This window comes from Mustelus asterias, chromosome 8 (genome assembly GCF_964213995.1).
Source record: "Mustelus asterias chromosome 8, sMusAst1.hap1.1, whole genome shotgun sequence".
NCBI classification, from domain to species: domain Eukaryota; kingdom Metazoa; phylum Chordata; class Chondrichthyes; order Carcharhiniformes; family Triakidae; genus Mustelus; species Mustelus asterias.
Window position 1 is genome coordinate 7,737,538 of NC_135808.1, and position 25,546 is coordinate 7,763,083.

General features: G+C 47.1%; 1 protein-coding gene across 1 annotated transcript in view; it reads left to right on the plus strand.

Moving 5' to 3' along the window:
* The window catches only part of prrc2a (proline-rich coiled-coil 2A), a 129,494-nt gene that overhangs the window by 67,051 nt on the left and 36,897 nt on the right, over positions 1 to 25,546 (plus strand). The window contains exons 10-20 of the mRNA XM_078219083.1: positions 2,725 to 2,815; positions 3,439 to 3,634; positions 5,497 to 5,592; positions 6,593 to 6,953; positions 8,589 to 8,761; positions 10,131 to 10,440; positions 16,560 to 16,746; positions 19,250 to 21,490; positions 22,326 to 22,537; positions 22,977 to 23,125; positions 23,803 to 24,000. Of these exons, the coding sequence (XP_078075209.1) occupies positions 2,725 to 2,815; positions 3,439 to 3,634; positions 5,497 to 5,592; positions 6,593 to 6,953; positions 8,589 to 8,761; positions 10,131 to 10,440; positions 16,560 to 16,746; positions 19,250 to 21,490; positions 22,326 to 22,537; positions 22,977 to 23,125; positions 23,803 to 24,000 (4,214 nt within the window). The remainder of the gene's footprint in view (positions 1 to 2,724; positions 2,816 to 3,438; positions 3,635 to 5,496; positions 5,593 to 6,592; positions 6,954 to 8,588; positions 8,762 to 10,130; positions 10,441 to 16,559; positions 16,747 to 19,249; positions 21,491 to 22,325; positions 22,538 to 22,976; positions 23,126 to 23,802; positions 24,001 to 25,546) is intronic.

A 25,546-nucleotide genomic window follows, 5' to 3' on the forward strand; every position in this document is an offset into this window, starting at 1 on the left:
ACAGGGAATCAAGGATTCCCCATGGATCTCGTGCGGTTATCTCACATCTGCCCTCTCCCTGAGTCCAAGGGTTGACCTCAACTAAATCAAAAGCATGAGATACTTTCAGGGTTGTGGGTTCGTGTCCCACTTTGGGCGCCATTGTTGGGGGAGTTGGTTTGCTCAGTTAGCTGGACAGATGTTTTGGGGTGCAGAGCGACACCAACAGCGCAGGTTTAATTCCCATACCAGCTGAGATTATTCCTGAAGGCCCTGCCTTCTCAACCTTGCCCCTCGCCTGAGGTGTGGTGATCCTCAGGCGAGTCAGCTCTCCCCCTCAAAGGGGAGAGCAGCCCATGGTCATCTCGGACTATGGCGACTTTACCCTGGACGATGTTCTAAGGCATATTCGTATGTATGCAACTAATAGCAGTGCCCCGCATTGGATCTGGACTGATCCGATGGAAGGAATCACCTTGTCTTCCTTGAAGAGAGCCAAGAGAGGCTTGTGATCGGTTATTATGGTGAAATGCTGCCCATAGACCTTTGTCACTGCCAACACCATGGCCAAACCTTTTTCGATCTTGGCATACTTCCTCTCTGCGTCTGCCAGAGTTAGTGATGCGTACGCGATTGGACGTTCTGTCCCATCATCCCAGCAGTGCGATAATACCATTCCTGTCTCATATGGGGAGGCATCGCGGGTTAAATGAGTGATCTTGGTCATAATGGACTAGTATATTTGTTGAAGCAATTAATGTTGACAGTTTGCAAAGGTTTCTCTGTGGCATTTGACACGACCGTTTCTGGGTTTTTTTTTACCAGTCTGTGGAATGGTGCCAGTAGGGTCGCCAATTCAATATGAATTTCCCTTGTAATTTATGTGACCGAGGAAAGACTTCAACTCTGTTATATTCTTTGGAATTGGAGCCCCTTTGTTGCCCTCACCTTCTCTTCGACAGGGTGTAATCCGTCCTTGCCAGCTCTGTACCTGAGGTTACCGCATTGATCGGAAATACATTTTTCCCTTTTTTAGTCGGATGCCAGCATCCGAAATAAAGCTCCTCCAAACTCTCCAAATGTTACTTTGCAGTAGCTCCTGAGATTAAAATGTTATGTAGATAGACTGCCACTCTGGGCACCCCTTGAAGGACGTTCTCTGTCACCCTTTGAAAAATGGCACAAGCTGAAGAAACCCCAAGGGGCAAGCGAGTATCCTTGTACAGTACTTTGACAGTATTTATGGTGACATGCTTCCTGGATGACACTGCATGGTATGCGTGATTCATGTGTAATTTAGAAAATATGACCCTTCCCCCAGCCAGCTTTGCACACAAGTCTTCCATATGTGGCATAGGGTACCTGTCTAAGTGGGAGGCTCTGTTGACCGTCAATTCATAATCCCCACAGAAGGTTCGAACTGTCAGCTTTTGAAACTACTATTACCGGCATGGCCCATTCAGCAAATGGTACTGGCTGTATATTGCCAAGTTCCTCTACTCATTCCAATTCAGCCTCTACTTTGGCACGTAAGGCATAGGGGACCGGTTGTGCCTTGAAATATTTGAGTCGTGCTTCTGGTTCCACGTAGATCTTGGCACTAGCACCTTTGAACACTTTGGAAGGCTTCCCAATGACTTTGTATGAATTGCCAGTGCCCATTTTAAAGATCTATTGCCAATCTAGGTGGATTTCCTGTAGTCATCCCTTCAAAAAGGCTGGCCCCTAATCCTTGCACCACTATGGGGGAGTCGAACTGTCCATAACTGGGGTTAAAGTGGTCCCAGCAATGTCTAAGGGCTCCCTAGTGTTTGTGGCCAATCCAGCTTTGGTGTCCCACGGACTTCAAGGCATCCTGTCCAATTGGCGTCATCTAAAGGTATGCTCCCCAATAATAGATGCAGCGAATTCTGTGTCTACCTCCATATCTAGGGGATGGACATTTACCCAGAGTTTAATCTTAATTGGAGCCACTTTGCACACAGCGATGCAATTTACCTGCATCAATTCCTCATTCTCGGTCTGGTTTATTTGTAAAGCTCTGTCCTGAGGTGGCTTCAGCCTGGGCTTGTCTTATAAAAAGTCCCAACTAAGCAGATCACTGCCTGTTACCAGGGGAAACTAATACTTAGCCAGCCCCACAAGATCAATCAGTAATTCCTTATGGACCTTGTGGGGATTATCTCAGCACTGTTGCCATGTTATAGTGACTGAGAAGCTCATCCTCCCGGGATGCTGGGAGTGGAGGGACTTTACTTTGTATCACTTTGAAACATTCAAAACGCCTTAACAGGCTAGACAGGGTAGTCTGGTTGATTTAGAGTAAGGGGTGGGGGTGATGTGCAGGTGGTGGTAGGTGTCTCTAGAACCAGAGGACACAGTCCCAGGATAAGGGGATAGGCCATTTAGGACTATCGGGTGGCATTCCTTCACTGTGTAGTGAATCTTTGGAATTGTCTACCCCAGAGGGCTGTAGAGGCTCAGATACTATGACATCAACATATTGGGGGGTAGCATGGAAAAATGGCATTGAGGTAGACAATCAGCCAAGATCTATTTAGTGGAGTAGGTTTGAGGGGCTGAATGGCCGCCTTCTATCGTGTTCCTATCTTCCTTGTTGAGGGGGAAATGCGTAGTTAACGGTGAAATGGTTTGTTTCTTGATCTGGATCAGGGACAATCCGTTATGAAACTGGAAGCATTGATCACTGTCCCAGTTTGTTGACGTGCGTCTTTACTTCTACAGGAGCACATGAGGAAATAGACTACACTGAAAAACTAAAATTCAGTGACGACGAAGATGACGATGATGCTGAAAAGGGGAAATCTGAGAAATGGTGAGTGCGAGAGGCATTAGTCTCTCCCAATAATTACAGAGAAGCATAGAACTTGGAGCAGGTGAATATTATTTAACTCTATTTCAAATCCTAGTTGTTTCTCTTTTTGTGAGCTCTTTGTGATTATATCGAGTTTAGGCACATGTATGTAAATCTGATTGGAAAAATCCTTTACAAAGGCCCTAGTTTGATTACAATGCATTGCAATAGAAGAGGATAACTAGTCCAGACAGCCAAATAAACTAGTTCAGCTGCTTTCCCAAACACAGCCTATTTTCTCCATTTCTTTGTGATTTTATTTTTCTCTCATTGAGCTTACTGGTTCCTCAAGCTCGACTTTGTGCAATGAGGTTCATTCTTTTACTTATTTATCTACCCTCCAGCCTTCCCCCTCTTTCAAAGGATGCTCTCTACACTCCCAAGCCACTGCAACTCTGCTCTCCAATCCTTCTCTGATTCCAGCCTTTTGTTTTATTTTCATTTCTTTTGATGCCCTGTCCCCCAGCCAGACATGACCATGGTTGTGTTTTCTAGATGCTTTGTGGTGTTGTAGTTACCCTGCTGAGTAATTCCAAGGCTGCAGTGTGCGGGGCTGAAAATAACAGTCTTATTCTTTTGCACAGGGATGGCCAGACGAGTCGGCCTGATCGGCAAGAGTTGCGCACCTCTGAGAACAGGAAGGAGCCCCCCTCGGAGGAGCACTTGTCCGTCAAAGCGGCTCGGGGTGAAGGTCCGGCACCTGTCCAGACAGAGCTGGGGCCACCCGGGCCCCAACCGCCCAGAGTTTCTGCCAGCTGGGGTCCTGCTGTGGATCACCAGGTACATGGCCAAGAGAATCCATATAATTTGCCACCTTTTTTTATTATTGGTCTTTGTGTGGGTTTTTTTCAAGATGTCTTATCTCAACAAATGGGGGTCAAAGGCTTTGTCTAATCTGTAGGATATGACTTTGAAACTATTTGATGATTGGAATTGGCGTTACATGGAAGCCCTGTTGAGATAAACTTTGATTTTATATGTGATAACGTAAAGCTGTTTTTTTTTTTTTGTTGCCAGTGCCAACGTGGTAGTATCTTATAAAGTTAATTTATTAGTCACAAGTAAGGCTTACATTAACGCTGCAATGAAGTTAGTAAAATTATCCTAGTCGCCACACTCCGGCACCTATTCGGGTCAGTACACCTAATCAGCACGTCTTTCAGACTGGGGGAGGAAACTGGAGCACCCGGAGGAAACCCACGCAGACACGGGGAGAACGTGCAAACTCCCAGCAGACAGTGACATAAGCCTGGAATCAAACCCAGGTCCCTGGCGCTGTGAGGCAGCGGTGCTAACCACTGCCACCATGTTAAAAGTCTGCCACCAAGTACAAATAGTGTTGGATGACACATCTACAAAATGCGCTTAGGTCGTCCAGTCTATTTTCCTCAGGATTGTAGATTTGAGGGAGAAGCTGCCACTGGTTAGCACTAAGTTAGCAACTACCTGGGCTGCGGGTGGGGAATTGGGGTTGGGGGGGCGTTGCTGAAGTGATTGTTGGGCAGCTTAGCGGGCGTGCAAAACTCAGAACAAACTTTATTTCTGCACTGAACTGGTTTTAAAACCTGTGTTTCACCTTCGAGGGAGCCATTATGCATGTTGCTGTCTGATATCTCCCTGCCTGTGGCCAGTTTTCCAAGCATGTTGAGTGAGCAGGTGTCACTTTTGGCAAGGTGGGATCTGCGAGGTGGGAGGTTCATTAACCAAGCATATGTAAAGGCTTCAGTGCTGCGTCGACCATGACTTTGGCAGGTTGACCAGTTTAAAATCTTCCATGAGCCAACACCCTGAGCTAATTGCTGAAATGTGTTAATTCCCCCTGATGACTTAATGGACTAAATGCTGTGCGTTGTGTGGTTCTGCGTCAGGAGGTGCCCAAGTCTGATTTTTTTTTAAATTTGCATTGTAACACAACAGGGACATCAGTTCAAGTGCTGCAACTGACTTGGGCAAAGACCCATCCGGTTAATTTCCAATGATTCCCACTAGGAAAAGACATTTGTAAACGTTGGCAAAGTATCTGACTTGTCCGCACTCCGTCTGGTAATGCTTCTGCTGAGGCTTACGATTGAGGACTAACCACTTGGCAACCTAGAACAGCTTACAGCTGAGTTGCTGACTGTACACCAGCATTAGAAATGATGACAGAAGCCCCTCCCCATCTTGCTGTAACAATTTAATGCAGGTTCACTAATGTGAACAAGTAATTTTCTCCATGTAGCATCTTTTCCTAATTCCTTGGAGTACAGGTTTCTGTACACCGATACTGTATCTGGCCTGAATATGCCTGAAGGAGCTTCACTCTGTGTAAACTGAGCTAAGAGTGCTAAATGAGAAGTGTTGAGAGAACCTTGCTCCAATCTGCACTGTATCTGACATGGAACTGTTTGATTCTGGCACTGTGTGTTTGAAATGCAACGTTTTCCTTCACCGTTAACCTTTGATGTTTGGGGATAATTATTTCTGGTGATTGTGCAAAGTATTTAGATATGCCAGTCTGCCATTTAAATTTACAGCTCTTACCCTCCACCCATCCCTCTTCCTCCTTTTTCCCTCTTTCTCCCACTTCTCCCCTCGCCCAACCAACACTTGTCAATGGGCTAAAAGTCCTGATAGTTTAAACTCAGTAACTGTTTTTTTAGGGTCGAAGAACAGGCTTATGCTCACCTCACGAGCATCAGGTTACTCAAGGGCCGTACAGCATCTACAGGCAGGCCGCTTCCCCCAGCATGCACCAGGTTTGTAGGGTTAGCAGTAGGTTATGGTAGATGACTGTTTAAAAGTTACAAAAGGAAGTGCCTTCAATTGCAAGTTGAAACTAGCTTCACCGCACCTTCCAATTGGAGATGAGGTGGGGGTCCATGGTCCAAAGTCCAGCTATGTTATGGTTTGAGAGACGGATCTTTTTGAGGTTGAAACCTCTTGGAAGGGAACTGACCCTTGAGTGTGAGATAACACAACTTTGCCTTGGAGAGGCTTCTTTTTGAAGACAGTAAGGTTTGTAACTTTAGATTACCCTATGAGCCTATCCACAGCCACAAAGCAATGGAAAGAATACCACTGGGTAATTTCAAAACACCAAATGACGAAACACTAATACATTTTTTAAAATAATTATTTCCATCTTTCCCCTCTCTCTTTTCCTTGCCCCAATCATCTTATCCTTCACTTTTCCTTTAAATGATTTTTGTTTGTTTAGACACTCTGCAATATTTTTCTCCTCCCATGAGTTGAGTGGCGTGCAGTAATATCTTCACAGGAACCGTTCTGAATGTCGCTCTGCAACGCAGATCAACTGCTCCAGTTTTTGGTCTGCCCAGTTGTGTGGAGGCTAACTGGTAGAAGTTAACTGTTGCAGCTTCCCCTTCATTTTGATGTATGCCTTGTACCTGAAGGCTCATCCTCACTCTGTCTTTGCTGACCAGCATTTTTATGGTTTTTTTTGTAATATACCTTTCCTTTGCTGTCTTCTGTCCTTTGAAGTCTTGTAACTAAAGGTGTAGTTTTAGTGTTGACAGAATAAACTAAAAACTCCACTGTATTAAGATTGCTTGAATCCATTGACATTAAGCCTAGTGTTTGACTGTGCGCAGGATACCATCTACTCTGGCTCTGCTTGCTGCATGTTTGAGCCCTCATTTTGCGCTGTATAAGGCAGTCTCTGATCTGGCCAGTGGTAGTGGACACCCCTGATAATGGTTAATTCTGATGGATGGTTCATTTCTTTCCGACTGGCAGGCTGCAGTTCCCCAGGACAAACCCAACCCGGCCCTGGCTAATCAAAAGCCTCCGGCGGGTGAAGACGAAGATGAGGCCTGGCGTCAGCGGCGGAAGCAATCCTCCACCGAGATCTCTGCTGCCGTGGAGCGGGCACGGAAGCGACGGGAGGAGGAGGAGCGCCGCATGCAGGAGGAGCGGCGGGCTGCCTGCGCGGAGAAGCTGAAGCGCCTCGACGAGAAGTTTGGAGCCTCCGAGAAACGTCAGAAATCTGAGCAGGAGAAGGAGGAAGCATCGGAGGAAAAGGAGAATGAAGAACCCGTGGCCTCCAATAAACGGCAACGAACGGCCAGCAGCAGCAGCAGCTTCGAAATGACACAAGGTACTTTTTTTAAAAAAAAGATCATTCTGTTTCATTCTTCTCTCCATCTCTAGGCCCCACACGCTGTTCTCCAACTGGTTGCCTAAATGGCTCCTGCATCCTTCTTAGATTGGTGTAAGCTACTAATGGCCTCCATTTTGCCCCTTCCCTCTCCAAGGGAAGACTGCTGTGTCTGCACTTGATAATCTGACTGGAATGGGGAATGAGCTGCAAGAGGGAGATGAAGTGTTTTCCCCAAATATGTCTTTAACTGCCCTCCACTCTTGTGCTGACTCCCTGCTATATCATTTTGGTACCGCATGGTAGGTTGTTGCATAAAGTTAAATCTCATGGGATCCAGGGTGAGGTATCAAAATGGATACAAAATTGGCTTCTTGACAGAAGCCAGAGGGTGGTTGTAGAGAGTTGTTTTTCAATCGGGAGGCCTATGACCAGCGGTGTGCCTCAGGGATCATGTTGGGCCCATTGTTATTTGTCATTTATATTAATGATTTGGATGAGAATGTAGGGGGCGCAGTTAGTAAGTTTGCAGATTACACCAAAATTGGTGGCATGATGGACAGTGAGGAAGGTTATCTCCAATTGCAGCAGGATCTTGATCAATTGGGCCAGTGGGCTGACGAATGGCAGATGGAGTTTAATTTGGACAAATGCGAGCTGATGCATTTTGGTAGATTGAACCAGGGCAGGACTTACTCAGTTAATAGGGCGTTGGGGAGAGTTACAGAACAAAGAGATCTAGGGGTACATGTTCATAGCTCCTTGAAAGTGGGGTCACAAGTGGACAGAGTGGTGAAGAAGGCATTCAGCATGCTTGGTTTCATCGGTCAGAACATTGAGTACAGGAGTTGGGACATCTTGTTGAAGTTGTACAAGACATTGGTAAAGCCACACTTGGAATACTGTGTGCAATTCTGCTCACCCTATTATAGAAAGGATATTATTAAACTAGAAAGAGTGCAGAAAAGATTTACTAGGATGCTACCGGGACTTGATGGATTGAGTTATAAGGAGAGGCTGAATAGACTGGAACTTTTTTCTCTGGAGTGTAGGAGGCTGAGGGGTGACCTTGTTGAGGTCTATAAAATGAGGGGCATAGACAAGTTAGATAGTCAATATATTTTCCCAAAGGTAGGGGAGTTTAAAACTAGAGGGCATAGGTTTAAGGTGAGAGGGGAGAGATACAGAAGTGTCCAGAGGGGAAATTTTTTCAGAGGGTGGTGAGTGTCTGGAACAAGCTGCCAGAGGTAGTAGTAGAGGCGGGTACAATTTTATCTTTTAAAGAGCATTTAGATAGTTACATGGGTACGATGGGTATAGAGGGATATGGGCCAAATGCGGGCAATTGGGATTAGTTTAGGGGTTTTCTAAAAAAGGGCGGCATGGACAAGTTGGGCTGAAGGGCCTGTTTCCATGCTGTAAACCTCTATGACTCTGACTGGATGGGAGTACCTTGTGTGAGCAAGAGTACTCTGCCTTGTTCTGGTTGATGTTTGCTTGGAATTTGTCCCCCTTTTCACAGAGCAACTGTCTGCTTCAAGTTTGGGACATGCTGAAACATTCTAGAGGTTGCAGAGTGGAAGAAGTTTGGTTTGGTTATTCATTGATTGATTGATTTTTGACTTTTGCTTTCAGCTGAGCCCCCGCCCCCCCCGGAAAAGGAACCCGTTGAAGTCAAAGAGGAGACGGGGACGGTGAGGGTCGAGTCAAAGGTAGAAGCAGTGGTACCAGGGAGACAACCTCAACCTTCCCAGGGCTACTCCAAGTACCAGAAGTCATTGCCACCCAGGTTTCAAAGACAGCAACAGGTAAGCTTCCTACCACGGCAAGCAAGCAAGCTCTTTCTGAAGTTAAGGCAATATGTGATTGACTCTCACGGTGCCTTTATCAAAACAGTTTACATGCAGAACCAAGTAAACTGTTCGTTTGTTTTTTGGGTTTGTGTTTTTTAATATAAACTAATCAATAGCTTGCCGTCACTGCCCATGCGCAGTTAATTAATGAAGAACAGGTGACTGCATATAGTCGAGCCACTAATCCCAGCCAGAATGGAGTTAATTGGTTTTTCTATTTCTTCCCTCTTTCCCCTCTCCCCACCACCCCCAAAATATTAATCCTGCGAAGTGACTGCTATTGTATGCATATAATTTTTATGGAGCTATTGATTCTGGATGTTACAAGGAACTGAGAGGCTAGACGGAGAAGAACTATTTCTGCTGATTTGGGGATCTAGACTAGGGCATAGTTCAAGAATTAGATCCATGTCTTTCCAGAGTCAAATTTGGAAACATTAGTATATACACAAGGTGGGAGAAGTTTGGAACTCCCCCACAAATGGCAGTTGATGCTGGATCAGTTGTTGTTTTTAAATCTGAGGTTGATGAGCACAAAAATCTTCAAAGGAATTCAGACAAAGAGGTGAATGGAGTCTTCCATCAGCCATGATCCCGTTGAATGGTGCAATAGTCTCAAGGGAATAAATAGAATACTCTTGCGTTCCCGTGTCCATGTTTTGCTAGACCAATCGCCCTGCTTGTGACAAGCAGCTTTACTGCAGTTAGTCACAAGTTCCACTTGCTGTAGTTTGAAGAAAAGATCTTGTAAACAGACTGTGACCTGTGCTGTGAGATACTGCTGAGTCGTAAGGCCTGCCTTGCCTCCAATTCCAGCACTGGAGGTGTCAGTCGACACTGGGGATTTATATATTCACAAGATGACAACTCAATTGGTGAGGAGTTTGTATACTTGTTATGCAGCTGCCTTGTGAGCTGGAGTCTGCAGCTATGTTAATAGTTGATGTGAGTAGGAAGACCTCGTTCGAAGAAAAATGTGATCAGAATTGAATTTGGGGGCACTCTATGCACACTTTTAACCAGCCTTGATTTGACAACCAGCTCGCCAACCAGAGACCTCTACTGGAATTACGAGCCAGAGCAGCATTAGGCTTGACTGTGATGCCTCCTGCAGTCAGGAACTGGCCAGCTCCCACTGCAAATTGGTGATTGAAGGATGGTCTGCTGTATCAGATGACAGTTTCATGGCCTATGTTCCTGCAGCCACCTTATTTTTTTTTTAAATGAAGGTTTGGAGAGGAAAAGTAATTTTTTTTAGTACACTAACTGTATCACCGCAGCACACGACATTATTAGTAGCTTGTGTTTTATCTTTAAAATGCAGGAACAGCTTCTTAAACAGCAACAACAGTGGCAGCAACAGCATCAGCACCACCAGCAGCAACAGCATCAGTCTTCCCAGCAGGCCCCTCCGCAGCAACCGCCCCAGCCTCTTGCCATGGCCCCATCAGCGCCAATGCACCCGCAGCAGCAGAAGCCCATGTACCCAGGTTCCATTGGCCGCCCGCCGCCACCCCCGATGCCCCCAATGGGCTACGACCCACGGTGGATGATGATGCCTCCGTACATGGATCCTCGCATGCTACAAGGCAGACCCCCTATGGACTACTTCCCGCCGGGCGTTCACCCTTCAGGTAAGAGGGCAACCCTCAAGGGTGGGGTGGGGGGGGATTCCTTTGCTCTCCTATCTGCATTTTAAAAAAAAAATGCTGGATGGCATTTAAATAACGGATAGCATATTAAATAGCAGGTTACACTCTGAAGCTTTCAGAGTTTGCCTTCCAGTAGCGAACCAAGGCAAATTGCTTACTTGCTGGCACTGCATTTATGCCGCAGCAGTTTGTGCTGGAATTCATTCTGCTATACAGTGCTTGCTGCTGGCTATTCCAAATCCAGCTAACCTAATGTGTGGTTTGCTAAAGGTGCGAATGTGGCTTCATATTTCTAGCTGCATGACTTTTCCGTACATCCTTGGGGTAAAAGTTTAAAGTTTATTTATTAGTCACAAGTAAGGCTTGCATTAACACTGCAATGAAGTTACTGTGAAATTACCCTAGTCGCCACACTCTGACCCGCACATCTTACAGAATGTGGGAGGAAACCCACGCAGACTCGGGGAGAACATGCTAACTCCACACAGACAGTGACACAAGCCGGGAATCGAACCCGGGTCCCTGGTGCTGTGAGGCAGCAGCGCTAACCACCATGCCACCCCCAGGAGTGGCGCCATTTCAACCACGTGCAACACTTGGTCCCCAGTCATCACATTGTGGCCTCATTAGTTGGTGCATTAGTTGGCCACAATGCTTCGGCTTCAGAAGCAAAATGTGAAACTATCTCACCAATTATGTTCTGCAGCCTTTCGCACGAGGTTTATGCTTGCTCAGGACTGCAAAAGTAGCCTGTTGGCAGCAGGTGAAACAAATTCTCACTGAAACCACCCCCTCCATTAGGAAGAGATGTAGAAAGACTTACAGAATGGAAGGTTAGGCTACTGAGCCCCAGTTTGTATTAGCTGGAAAAGAGCCACCCAACCTAATCCTACACTCTAGCACTTGGATAGGAAGTTGAGGATCCTAAGCTGTAAGACTATAGACCGATTATTGTTTAATGTAAATTTTTTGCCTCCACTGCCCTTTCTGGCAGTGAGTTCCAGATCCTTATCATCCTCTGGTTAATAATTACTTTTCAACTGCCTTCTAAATCCTTCGACCAAAATACTTTAAGCTTTCCCTTGTTATTGACCTTTTCTGCGATGGGAAACATCCTCTATGTAGGCGCTTCATAATTTTATGACCCTCAATTAAATCTTCTGGCTTGCTGATTTCTCAAGAATCTTTGTATATATCGCACATACGGGTTCAGGGGAGTGGTGGTAATGGCACTGGGCTGCAATGCAGAGGCTCAGGCTACGTGGTGGCACCTGGTGAAATTTAAATTCAATTATCAAATTCTGGAAGTGAAAAATAGTGGTAATGAAACTATCATCGATTTTGTCATAACCCATCTGATTCACTGATGTCCATACCTGGTCTGGCCTACACGTGACTCCAGACCCAAATGCAATGTGGTTGACTCTGAACTGCCCTCTGAAATGGCCCAGAAAGACACTCGGTTCAAGGGCAGTTAGGGGTGGGTAACAAATGTTGTCCTTGCCAGTGACACCCATGTCCCACGAAAGAATTTTTAAAAAGGTTCCTGGACTGTGACTTTTTTATAAAATTCATTTTATTCGTTTCTGGGACAGGGGCATCGCTGGCTCGGCCAGCATTTATTGCCCATCCCTAGTTGCCCTTGAGAAGGTGGTGGTGAGCTGTCACCTTGAATCGCTGCAGTCCACGTTCTGTGGGTTGACCCACAATGCCATTAGGGAGGGAATTCCAGGATTTTGACCCAGTGACTGCGAAGGAATGGCCGATATATTTCCAAATCAGGATGGTTTTGAGGGGAACTTGCAGGTGGTGGCAGGTATCTACTGCTCTTGTCCTTCTAGATGGAAGTGGTCCTGGGTTTAGAAGGTGCTGTCTCAGGATCTTTGAATTGCTGCAGTGCATCTTGCAGATAGTGTACACTGCTGCTCCTGAGCATCAGTGGTGGAGGGATTGAATGTTTGTAGATGTGGTGCCAATTATCTTCTGACAGTATGTTTAAAATTCGCACTATCAGACTCTTTCGTAAGACACCATTAATGCTGGAAGAAAATGATGCATCAGTAAACACTTGGCCATATTGGACGCAGATGGGAAGTGGCATAATCTCATTAGATTCCTGTTTCATTATACAGCGGGAGAGGATAGCAATGCAAATTTCAAGAGGAATTTACATTTTTTTAAAGTTTGAGTGTCAGAAGTTGGCTTACATTAACACTGCAATGAAGTGACTGTGAAAACCCCCTCGTCGCCACACTCCGGCGCCTGTTCGGGTACATAAGAACATAAGAAATAGGAGCAGGAGTAGGCCATCTAGCCCCTCGAGCCTGCCCCGCCATTCAATAAGATCATGGCTGATCTGACGTGGATCAGTACCACTTACCCGCCTGATCCCCATAACGCTTAATTCCCTTACCGATCAGGAATCCATCCATCCGCGCTTTAAACATATTCAGCGAGGTAGCCTCCACCACCTCAGTGGGCAGAGAATTCCAGAGATTCACCACCCTCTGGGAGAAGAAGTTCCTCCTCAACTCTGTCTTAAACCGACCCCCCTTTATTTTGAGGCTGTGTCCTCTAGTTTTAACTTCCTTACTAAGTGGAAAGAATCTCTCCGCCTCCACCCTATCCAGCCCCCGCATTATCTTATAAGTCTCCATAAGATCCCCCCTCATCCTTCTAAACTCCAACGAGTACAAACCCAATCTCCTCAGCCTCTCCTCATAATCCAAACCCCTCATCTCCGGTATCAACCTGGTGAACCTTCTCTGCACTCCCTCCAATGCCAATATATCCTTCCTCATATAAGGGGACCAATACTGCACACAGTATTCCAGCTGCGGCCTCACCAATGCCCTGTACAGGTGCATCAAGACATCCCTGCTTTTATATTCTATCCCCCTCGCAATATAGGCCAACATCCCATTTGCCTTCTTGATCACCTGTTGTACCTGCAGACTGGGCTTTTGCGTCTCATGCACAAGGACCCCCAGGTCCCTTTGCACGGTAGCATGTTTTAATTTGTTTCCATTGAGATAGTAATCCCATTTGTTATTATTTCCTCCAAAGTGTATAACCTCGCATTTCTCAACGTTATACTCCATTTGCCATATCCTCGCCCACTCACTCAGCCTGTCCAAATCTCTCTGCAGATCTTCTCCGTCCTCCACACGATTCACTTTTCCACTTATCTTTGTGTCGTCTGCAAACTTCGTTACCCTACACTCCGTCCCCTCCTCCAGATCATCTATATAAATGGTAAACAGTTGCGGCCCGAGTACCGATCCCTGCGGCACGCCACTAGTTACCTTCCTCCAACCGGAAAAACACCCATTTATTCCGACTCTTTGCTTCCTGTCGGATAGCCAGTCCCCAATCCACTTTAACACACTACCCCCAACTCCGTGTGCCCTAATGTTCTTCAGCAGCCTTTTATGGGGCACCTTATCAAACGCCTTTTGGAAATCCAAAAACACCGCATCCACCGGTTCTCCTCCATCAACCGCCCTCGTCACATCTTCATAAAAATCCAACATGTTCGTCAAGCACGACTTTCCCCTCATGAATCCATGCTGCGTCTGATTGATCGAACCATTTCTATCCAGATGCCCTGCTATCTCCTCTTTAATAATGGATTCCAGCATTTTCCCTACTACAGACGTTAAGCTGACCGGCCTATAGTTACCCGCCTTTTGTCTCCTTCCTTTTTTAAACAGCGGCGTAACATTAGCCGTTTTCCAATCAACCGGCACTACCCCAGAATGCAACGAGTTTTGATAAATAATCACTAACGCATCCACTATTACCTCTGACATTTCTTTCAATACCCTGGGATGCATTCCATCCGGACCCGGGGACTTGTCCACCTTCAGTCCCATTAGTCTACCCAGCACTGCCTCTCTGGTAACATTAATTGTATTAAGTATTTCTCCTGCTGCCAACCCTCTATCGTTAATATTTGGCAAACTATTTGTGTCCTCCACCGTGAAGACCGACACAAAAAACTTATTTAAAGACTCAGCCATATCCTCATTTCCCACTATTAACTCCCCCCTCTCGTCCTCCAAGGGTCCAACATTCACTCTAGCCACTCTATTCCTTTTTATATATTTATAAAAACTTTTACTATCATTTTTTATATTAATTGCTAGCCTAGCTTCATAGTCTATCCTTCCTTTCTTTATCGCTTTCTTAGTCTCTCTTTGTTGTTTCTTAAATTTTTCCCAATCACTTGTTTCTCCACTATTTTTGGCCACTCTGTACGCAGCTGTTTTTATTTTAATACTCTCCTTTATTTCCTTCGTTATCCACGGCTGGTTCTCCCTTTTCTTACAATCCTTGTTTTTTGCTGGAATATATTTTTGCTGAGAACTGAAAAGGATCTCCTTAAAAATCCTCCACTGTTCCTCAGCTATCCTACCTGCCAGCCTGCTCTCCCAGTCTACCTTAGCCAATTCATCCCTCATCCTATCATATTTCCCTCTGTTCAAACAGAGGACACTGGTTTGAGACCAAACTTTCTCCTCTTCCATCTGAATCAGAAATTCGACCATATTGTGGTCACTAGACCCAAGAGGGTCCTTCACAATAAGATCCTTAATTCTACCTACCTCGTTACACAATACCAGATCCAAAATAGCTCGTTCCCTCGTCGGTTCCATAACATGCTGTTCAAGGAAGCTATCCCGACAGCATTCTAAGAACTCTTCCTCCATTCCACCCTTACCGACTTGAGTCTGCCAGTCAATGTGCATGTTGAAGTCCCCCATGATTATTGCCGTTCCGTTTTTACACGCATCCCTTATCTGCTTGTTTATAGCCCTCCCTACCTCAACATTATTATTTGGGGGCCTATATACCACACCTACTAGTGTCTTTCTCCCTCTACTATTCCTCATCTCTACCCATAATGATTCCACGTTTTGTTCCTCAGAGCCTATGTCATCCCTCAGTACTACCCTGATATTATCTCTTATTAATAGCGCGACCCCACCACCTTTTCCTTCCTGTCTATTCTTCCTAAACGCCTGATACCCCTGGATATTCATCTCCCAGTCCTGGTCACCTTTCAGCCACGTTTCCGTAATGGCCACTAGATCGTACCCACTTGTGCTGATTTGCACCATCAACTCATTCACCTTGTTCCGAATGCTTCGTGCATTCAGGCAAAGTGTCCTTATTCCAGCTTTTATCTGGACCCGCTTTGATGAGTCGCGAACACCCTCTCCCTCGACTCCCTTATCTAAATTACCGCCTTCATTCACTTGCACCCTCTCCTCTACTATTAATTTTGTAATTCCCCTTACCCCTGCATCCTCCCCCCCCATCAATTAGTTCCTTGATCCTAGTCAACTCTTCTAGCTCCCCTCCCCCCAACCTATCTAGTTTAAATTCTCCCCAGTAGCCTTAGCCAACCTACCGGCCAGGATATTGGTCCCCGTGTGATTCAAGTTCCACCCGTTTTTTGTATACAGATCACCCCTGCCCCTAAAGAGGTCCCAATGGTCCAGGAACCTGAATCCCTGCCCCCTGCACCAGTCCCTCAGCCACACATTCATCCTCCACCTCACTCCATTCCTGCCCTCACCTTCCCGTGGCACAGGCAGTAATCCTGAGATTACTACCTTTGCTTTCCTCTTCCTCAGCTGTCTCCCTAATTCCCTGTACTCCCTTTTCATGACCCCTTCTCCCTTCCTACCCACATCAGCGAGGGAGAATTTAGAACGGCCAATCCACCTAACCAGCATGTCTTTTGGACTGTGGGAGGAAACTGGAGCACCTGGAGGAAACCCACGAACCCAGTCAGTCACCCAAGCCAGGAATTGAACCCGGGTCCTTGGTGCTGTGAGGCGGCAGTGCTAACCACTGTGCTGCCTCAGAGCTGGTGTCAGGAGAGGAATTTGGAAGGGAAACTCTCTTGGATTTGATTTGCTGGTCCCTGTAGTACTGATAATTGTTCTTTTTCACGGCCAGCTTAATATTAGATCTCAAGGGTCCACTTTTTAAACTCGGCGATCTGGTCCCTTGTAAAAATGGCATGTCATTAGAACAGAGACAGTAAGAGCAGGATGGACTATAGCTTGATGGCTTTTTTTTCTTTTTAGGTCTAATGGCTCGTGAGCGTTCAGACAGTGGTGGTTCTGGCTCTGAACCCTTTGACCGACACCCTACAAGGGGTACGCCTCCTATTGACCCCAAGTTGGCCTGGGCTGGTGATGTGTTCCCATCGGCAGAGATGCGACCTTTGGCTTCGCCTATAAGACCCCATGACGATGATGACAAAGGCTTGAGGTTTGTTCAGATGCACCTCTGATATGGACTGTTTTTAAGTACTACATGGCAGTAGGTAAATGTGATACATGTGAAATAGAGACAAACCTGAAGGTCCCTAGCATATAATCAGTTAGCTGATTTTCACTTGGCCTCTGCAGTTGGATTCGGCTTCTCTGTGCAATGGCAGGACCACAAGAGTCCTCAAAGGTCCCCACTGCTGGTCATTAGCTAATCACTTCACCATTGATGCCCATGCCCTCAGCTATCTGGGCCCCAAGCCCTGGAATTCCCATCATCAGCCTCTCTGCACCACGACATCCTTCTTTTCCTCAAAAATGCTCCTGAAAAATTCTTTGACCAAATGTTTGGTCATCTGTCCTAATATTTCTTTGCGTGGCTCAGTGCCGATGTTTGTTTGATAATGGTTCCCAAGAAACATCTTGGGTCATTGTACTATGTTGAAGACGTGATATAAATGCAAGTTGTAGTATAGATGCCAAACTTTGCGGTCAAGGATTTCAGACTGGAGGGTGTTGGTGCTTTTTGTTAACAGCACACCATTAGAAAGGTATTAAAAACTCCAGGGTAGCCGTGGTGGTTGCTGATGTATCTTCAGAGTGGCACAGTGGTTAGCACTGCTGCCTCAGTGTCAAGGACCCAGGTTCAATTCCAGCCTCGGGTCACTGTCTGTGTGGAGTTTGCACTTTTCTTCCCATGTGGGTTTCCTCTGGATGCTCCGGCTTCCTCCCACAGTGCAAAGATGTGTGGGTTAAGTTGATTGGCCGTCCTAACTTGACCCTAGTGTCAGGGGATTAGCAGGGTAAATGCAGGGTTATGGGAATGTGGTCAGTACGGATTCAATGGGCTGAATGGCCTCTTTCTCTACTGTAGGGATTCTATGATAGTCTATTCTATGAATGTCTTGTGTTGAGACAAACTGCCCACATTTCTGAACGGTTTTGGTTATATTAAAGCTAGTTCACTTTCACCTTTGGAAGAGAGCTCGCTGCTTTAGAGCACCAGGACTCCAATTATGTGTGTTCTTGTTGGCTGCAGGTGATGTGTTTTGCTGCTTCAAATTTAAAATTGTTAGCTATCAAATGCAACCTGGCCAAAAAATGATTTGGTTTAGTACCTTATCACTCTGTTCAAGAAATTGCACTCCTAGTGATTTGGGCATTTCAGGGAAGTCTTTTTCCATTTGGAACAAACAGGTTTGCAACGTAGAAAGGAGTAATGTTTCTATCAGCTGTGAACCAAAATCCAAAACAAACCTTGCTTCCTGAACGCTCACCTCACACTCCGGTATATCTCTCTGCTCCAGATATTCATTGTTTTATATCAAAATGTGACACAGTTGTTGCCCCATCTGTTCCCCTGGCAATTTTTTTTTATTTCAGCAAAACTTCCAAGTAAATGAGCTTCCACTAACCTTCATCTCTTAAATGGTTATTTTAAAATTGCTGACCCTTCTCGCCCACTTGCCACCTGAAGGAGTCTTTCCTTAAAGCTTACCAGAAACACAGTTTTAAAACTTCATTAGATATATTTTTCACTGTTACAGCAGAGGCCGTCATCCTATTTCTGAGCATTGCAAATTAACTGGTTCAGTTTGGTAAAACAGCGGATGTGATGAACTAAATATGCACATGAAGAATTTTGAGTGAGAACATTAAAAAAAACGTTCTCTTCTAGATTCTAATGGCAATTCATTGATTCCCTATTCACTGGCAGCTTGTGCTGTTTTTACAAGCATTTTCTCTATCCCATTATTTCACTTCCAAGAGCCCAGTGGTGAAGAATAGAATTGGAGCCTAATCTTTACTCCGATGTGCATGACGAGCATGCACCTCCAAACCCAACAAACACGATTTCTCCTATATAGAAACACTACAGTGCAGAAGGAGGCCATTCGGTCCATCGAGTCTGCACCGACCACAATCCCACCCAGGCCCTATTCCCGTAACCCCACATATTTACCTAGCTAATCCCTCTCCCGGAACACTAAGGGGCAATAAGCCTGAGTGAATCCCCAGTTCATACCAACCACCTGGATATAGTTAAGCATTCACATGCAGCTTGGTTACTGAATCATGAAGACTGACGTTAGCAGATCACAGCCCCGACGACTATAGTGGGAGTAATGAAATGAGATGGGCGACGGGCTGTCTGTCTTTGTTGGGAATTATGCACATGAAATGGAAGATGAGACAAGTTTAGCTGTGATATTCGGCACACGCACAAAAAATCCACTCTTTCCTAATTGCAAACACATTACTGGCACTCCCTGTTTAAGCTCCCATAACCACTGTTCAGTTGGATGCATAAGGCAGTCGTTGTTGAGGTGTCATTTGGGAGAAGTCAGTGCTGAGGGGAGGGGCAAGAGTGAGGAAGTTGATATGTTTAAATGTTATTTCGGATTGCCCACTGCCATCTATTATAAATAGCTATTTGACATTTTATGCCATGTAACAAGTGCTTTAATATCCGTTCCTCATTTACTTTTTTTTTAAATATGCAGAAGTGAAACCCCGCCAGTCCGACACCGAGACACTGGACCGCCTCAGTCCTTCGTGAGTGGTCTCCAGGTTTCGGAGAGTGGGCCTCGCCACGTTGCCCAGATGCAGCGGTACCCACTGATAGAACGCCTAGAAGAGCAGCGGCAGACCACGTGGCAGAATTCCCTGCCCAGTGTTCAGGCAGAGCTGGAGCGGGATAGACGGGTCGAGATGTCTTCACAGCTTCAACACTCCCATCAGCAGCGCAAGGCCGAGCAGGAGTCGATGCCCCTCCGCAGGGAAATTGTTCAACAGCAGCATGAAGACAAAAAGGTGGAGCCCGTCATAATGCACGTGTCTCGAGAATCCAGCCAACTTTCCAACACCGTGAAGAAGGCAGGGTCCCACATTCAAGCTCCGGAGGTCCTCCAGCACAAGGAAGACCATTCTGCCAAAGAGAACAAGCAGGATGAGAGCAGGAAAGGAGACAAACCTAGCCGCCAGGAGATGCACAGACCTCAGCGGAAGGAATCAAAGACTGAAACCCGTTGGGGTCCGCGGCCAGGCAGTAAAAACCGTGACGATATGGGGGACAAACCTGCCCGGCGAGCTGGCCCCATTAAAAAACCAGTACTGAAGGACATGAAGCGAGAAGACAACGAGCAGGAAATGGAGAAGGGGAAGCCTGCATCAGGAGAGAAAACTACTGCCAGGGGGAAGGACAGGCTACAGGAGTCCAAATTTGAGGTTGACTCTTCGAAGCAGGATTCTTCAAGTTTGAAAGTGAGCCAGTCTGGCCCTCCTGTGTCTGCCTCCAATAAGCCGTCGCAAGGCCCTCCCGCTTCAAATGTGCAGGATGACCGAGGGAAGGCCAAGCCTTCTGGAAAGGATCAGAGGCCTGATAAAATGAAACAGTCCAAACCACCTCCAAAGGACTTCAACAGCGGCCCTCCGCCCCCTCGGCGGAACAGAGAGCGGGATCATTCGTTTGACCGCGGTTATTCGGGACGAGGCCGGGGCAGAGGCCGCGGTGAATTCTTCTCGCGGGGCAGGGGCTACCGGGGCGCCTACGGTGGCCGGGGGAGGGGTGGCAGGGGCCGCAGCAGGGAATTCCGAGGCTACAGGGAGCCCATGTACAGAACGGAGGAGGGTGGGCCGAAAGGCTCCTTCAGGCCCAGGAACCCCAGTGAGACGCGCAGCGAGGGCTCGGAGTACGAAGAGATTCCCAAGCGACGCCGCCAGAGGGGCTCGGAGACCGGCAGTGAGACTCACGAGAGCGCCAGCGACGTGGCTCACTCCGATAAGGAAGTCTCCTCCAGCTCCAAAGAGGCGCCCAAGGAGTTCAGAAATTCGGATCAAGGCCGGGCAGACAAGAAGAACAGATCAGAGCCCCCAAAGTTTGGGGATAAGATGCCTCCCCGGCTAAGTGACTCTTCGCGAGGCAGGATCTTTACCCCACGCGGCGTGCCCTCTCGGCGAGGTCGGGGCGGTATGCCCCGTGGTGGTGGTGGCGGTGGCGGGGGTGGCCGTCCACAGCAGGGGGGTTGGGGACCTCCTTCAAAGATGCCCCCTCCCAAGAAACAGCCCCCCAAAGAGCAGATGAAAGCCCCAGAAAGCAGGCCCCCTGATATCACCCCAGGCAAAGACACTGAGAAGAGCCTCTCTGAGAAGCCTCCGCCACCAGTTTGTGAGCCTGTCATGCCCGAGGGGCAGCCTCACCGGCCAGAGCGGTCTCTCGATAAACCGCCGAGGCGACGGCGTCACGGTCGCTCGCAGCAGCAAGACAAGCCACCGCGGTTCCGCCGGCTCAAGCAAGAGCGGGAGGTGGCTGCCAGGATGAACGGAGAAAGGAGTCTCTTCCCGGCTGAAGCCTTGCCGCCAAACCTGCCTCCCCACCCGCAAACGGAGGAGATCAAAGAGGTCGTGCGCAACGCAGCTGGCACCAAATCCCCAGACCTGTCCAACCAGAACTCTGACCAGGCCAATGAGGAATGGGAGACGGCTTCCGAAAGCAGCGACTTCACGGAGAGGCGGGACAAGGACGGCATGTTTGTGAAGAATGCTCCCGGCGGCATCAAGTCACTTGATCCCAATGCTACGCAGAAGAAGGAGTCGTCCAAGCGCAGCTTCTCCAGCCAGAGACCCGGGATGGACCGACAGAATCGGCGCTCAAACCCAGGAGATTCCAGTAACAAGGGCAACCGAAACAGTGCCGGGTCTGTCAGGAACGAGAAACGCAACTGGCCTTCTCCAAAGAACAGGAGGTGGGTGAACAGCAGTGTGGGAACGAGGATAAGGGAATCGCGGGGAGTTGAATTCAAGGGGCCATGATTTTACTCCATTGCAGAGCAGGCTCGACCATTATCCCATTCTCCAGTTTCTTGCTTTCATAACAAATCAGGAAGGCAAAATATATCGTGTCTTGGGTACGGTCACTGGCTGGAATTCTCCGACCTTGCGTCTGTGATTCTCCAGTCCAGCTGCAATGATTGGAGATTTGGCTGAACACCAAATTCTCCATTCTTGCTGGCAGGGAGACCAGAGAATTCTGGCCTGTAATTGGTTCTGGTTGTCTGAGGTACAGAGGAATTGAAGAAATCTACCCACGGTTCCAGCTTTAATGCCTGTTTAATGACTGCTGTGGAAAACTTATTTGTGTAAACATTGGGTAAAGACGGAATTGCGATTCTGTTGATCTGCCCAGATCCCCTCTTCACCCACTCACCTCCAGGGCAGACTATTGCTGACACTTGAAGGGAATGGCAACCCAGGGCCAGGGTGTTTTTGCAGGGTGAAGGGATTGGGTTGAGTGTTTTGTTCCAGGCTTCAAGATTGTATAATATTGTGTAGGTTTTCCGAATGAAGAAAGGCCTCTTCAGCGCAATGTTGGACATCGCGACTTGCCTGTGAAACCATATCCTGGCATAAATCTGTGACCTCAGGGTTGTTGGGGGGTTAGGAGGAGATTAATCTCTCTCTGGCACTTAGCCATGATGACCAGATGTGAAAATGTATCAGGCTGTTTAGCTTTCAGTCAGCTTGTTTGGATGAAGGCTTTAGGGCTACACTGTAAAGGGTTTTTAACTGTCTCCTTGGCAGGCCAGTGGAAGATCGGACTGCCCTCCCGGCCGCTCTTCCTCAGAATGCAAGCGCAGTGTTCAGAGTGGACAGGATCATCCCCAGCGACTCTGCCGCCATCCAGAAAGCCATCGCGGAGGTCAACAGTCGGCACAAGGATCGCAAGCTGGTGCCTGGCAAAATGAAGGAAAAGGGTGACATGCTGACCCAATTCGATCTGAACAATTATGCAAGTAAGTCCAGGAAAAGTGATCTTATTGAGATGGTGTGTTGTGGTTTGTATATAGTCCAAACGTGTTGCTGCCCATCACCATTTACCCTTTGAGAAGGGGGTTGATGAGCCAAACATCTGTTGATGCTGTTTGGCACTGGGGGAATGCCCCTGCTCTTATTGCCATCGTTCATGCCCTCTCAACACTTTCTTGCTAAGTGTTGCAGTGAAATGTCAGCTTACATTATATACTCAAAGCCGCGGAGACGCTAGCTAGAGTTTTCTGTGCTAACAGTAACTGGTATATCATATTTGCAGGTGCATTTTGGTTCCCTATATGCCTCCACATGCACACATTTCCCCCCCCCACCCCCCGAATAATTTTCTGTTCCATAAAACAGTTCAGTGGCCATTGAATCTGTGCAGGATTTGGTTTAAAAATGATGTTTTCCTCCTTTTAGGTGTGGTGATTATTGATGATCATCCAGCAGTTTCTGCCGATGATGAGACCATATCCCCCTTAAATGATGGCTTCACTCGCGTTCTTTCAAAGCGACAGAAGAGAATCCTGGACGATGAGCGCCGCAAAAAGGAAGAGCATCTACTGCAGGTAACTGCACTTGGGCAAGCTCTCACAAGGAGCTCAGCCGGGGTTTAATAAGTCAATCTGCAGAACTGATGATGAGCCGCCTTTAAATGATTTGGTGAGTAACGATGAGGAAATCACAGGGTTGTCTCAGTGCTACAACACCCGGTGCAGAGTGGGGCAGGGAAGGGGACCCTGGGCCTGGGAAATTGTGCTGTTAAATCTTGAAACCTCGTGAGCAGAAACCATTTGCTGCAGGTGAGACAGCGGCACAGTAGCACTGCTGCCTCACAGTGCTAGGGACCCAGGTCCAATACCAGTCTTGGGTGACTGTGGAGTTTGCACGTTCTCCCCGTGTCTGCGTGGGTTTCCCCCCACATTCCAAAGATGTGCGGGTTAGGGGGATTGGCCATGCTCAATTGTCCCTTAGTGTCAGGGGGACTAGCAGGGTAAATAGGTGGGGTTATGGGGGTGGAACCTGGGTGGGATATCGGTACAGACTCAATGGGCTGAGCAGTGTCTATGGTTTCGTTCTCTGCTACATGTGAGTGGGATGGGAGGCGTGTGACTGAGATCTGAGTTTGGGAGGTGGAGAGGGACGTTGCCAGGTGCTGGGGTGTTGTATTCGGAGTGATGAGAGTTGGATAGCTAATCATATACGACTTTTCCCCTAATGCATAACGTACTTTTTCCTTCACCAGAAGGCTGTTAAAATCTGTGCAATGGATACTCTGCATCCTTCATTACCTGGCTTCCCCAAAAAGCAGTCCAAGAAAGTGACTCTTTCAAACATAGAGTCTGAAGAGAGCTGCAAGGGTCAGACTAATGCAGCTGATCTGGGCACCCAGATTTGGAATACCACGCATTCCGGTACGTCCCTCTATAGTTCAAACAAGAAGGTCATGTGTGCGTGCATGTGAAATTTTAAGATGGACTTCCTTCTATGATTTTACAATTAAAACCTCTCCTGTGGTACATGTGGAAACCTGTAAGTAATTGGAACTCTGAAGAGGGGAAGGTACAGTAAAACAGGGCAAGGTATTTATTAGTGCATAACACCTGCACAATATGTTCCAAGAAACACCTTTGCTTGCCAAGCAGAGCTTTGATTCTGCCCGCAGTTTTTTATCAAAATGTTGTGGGCTTATTACCAGTCACTTTGTCCTACATGTGACAAGATACTCAAGGTAGTTAATACCAACCTAGTTTAAAACGGCTGTAGGAGATCTTTCAGATACCTGCCTTGTGGTTAGGTTGATGAGCCAGGCTTTCAGTTCCTCATGATAATTGAATAAATCCTGTTGGCAATTGGATACGAATGTTAGATGAGAATAAGCTGGGTTTGATCATGATGGCCCCCATCCAATAACCTTCAACATTTGTTGCCTCCACTCCCGCTGGAATAGTATTTCCAGAAGCTGTTTGCGCTGGTGTGCATTCAGACACACGCTGGGCTGTCAATCCAAGAACGGTGTAATATTGTTTATTAAATAGGGATCGTTGCTGCATTTCCTCAGTTGGGTGTTTTAATCTTCCTGATGTTCTCAGTCAAGTCTCTGGAGCCAGCAGAGGTTTACGGTGCAGGAGGAAACCATTTTGGCTGCGTTTCCTGTTCTCGCACCGCAATGCATTTGAACACTCTTGGGAATTGAACTTTACAGGGGAAATTGGGTTGGGTGTCACCTCTGACTCAGTGGGGAGATTGTCCTGGGCTCAAGTCCCATTCCAGAAATTTGAGCACAATTCTCCGCTTCAGATGAGGTGTTAAATCAAGGTCAATGTAAAAGATCTCCATGCTATTTTAGAGATGAGATGGCGAGTTACTCCCCAGTGCTGTGACCAATATTTATTTATTTATTCCTCAACCAAAAACAGATTATCTAGTCATCGTCACGTTGCTGTTTGGGAACTTGCTGTCCACAAATATAGCAAGTGTGTTTACTAAGTTACAAAAGTAGCTACACTTAAAAAATAACTTAATTGGCTGTGAAACACTTCGGGATGTCCGGGCATCATGAAAGTGCTGCACAAATGCGAGCCCTTTCTTTGTAGTGGAGCCTTTCACGCACACCCTTGGCGAACCAAGAAAGTTGGCAGGTATTGGATACTTGGCGCCAGTGGCAAGAGCAGGAAACGCAGCCAAAATGGTTTCCTTCTGCACCTCTGCTGGCGCCAGAGACTTGACTGAGAACATCAGGAAGATTTAGCCATAGAATGCAGAAGAAAACTATTTTGCTCACGGAGTCTGCACCAACTCGTCATTCGAAAATGGGAGTTCACTTCTAACAATCTCAATCCACTTCAGGCAGCACAATGGCACAGTGGTTAGTACTGCTGCCTCACAATGCCACAGACCTGGGTTCGATTCCCGGCTTGGTCACTGTCTGTGTGGAGTCTGCACGTTCTCCCCATGTCTGTCTGGGTTTCCTCCGGGTGCTCCAGTTT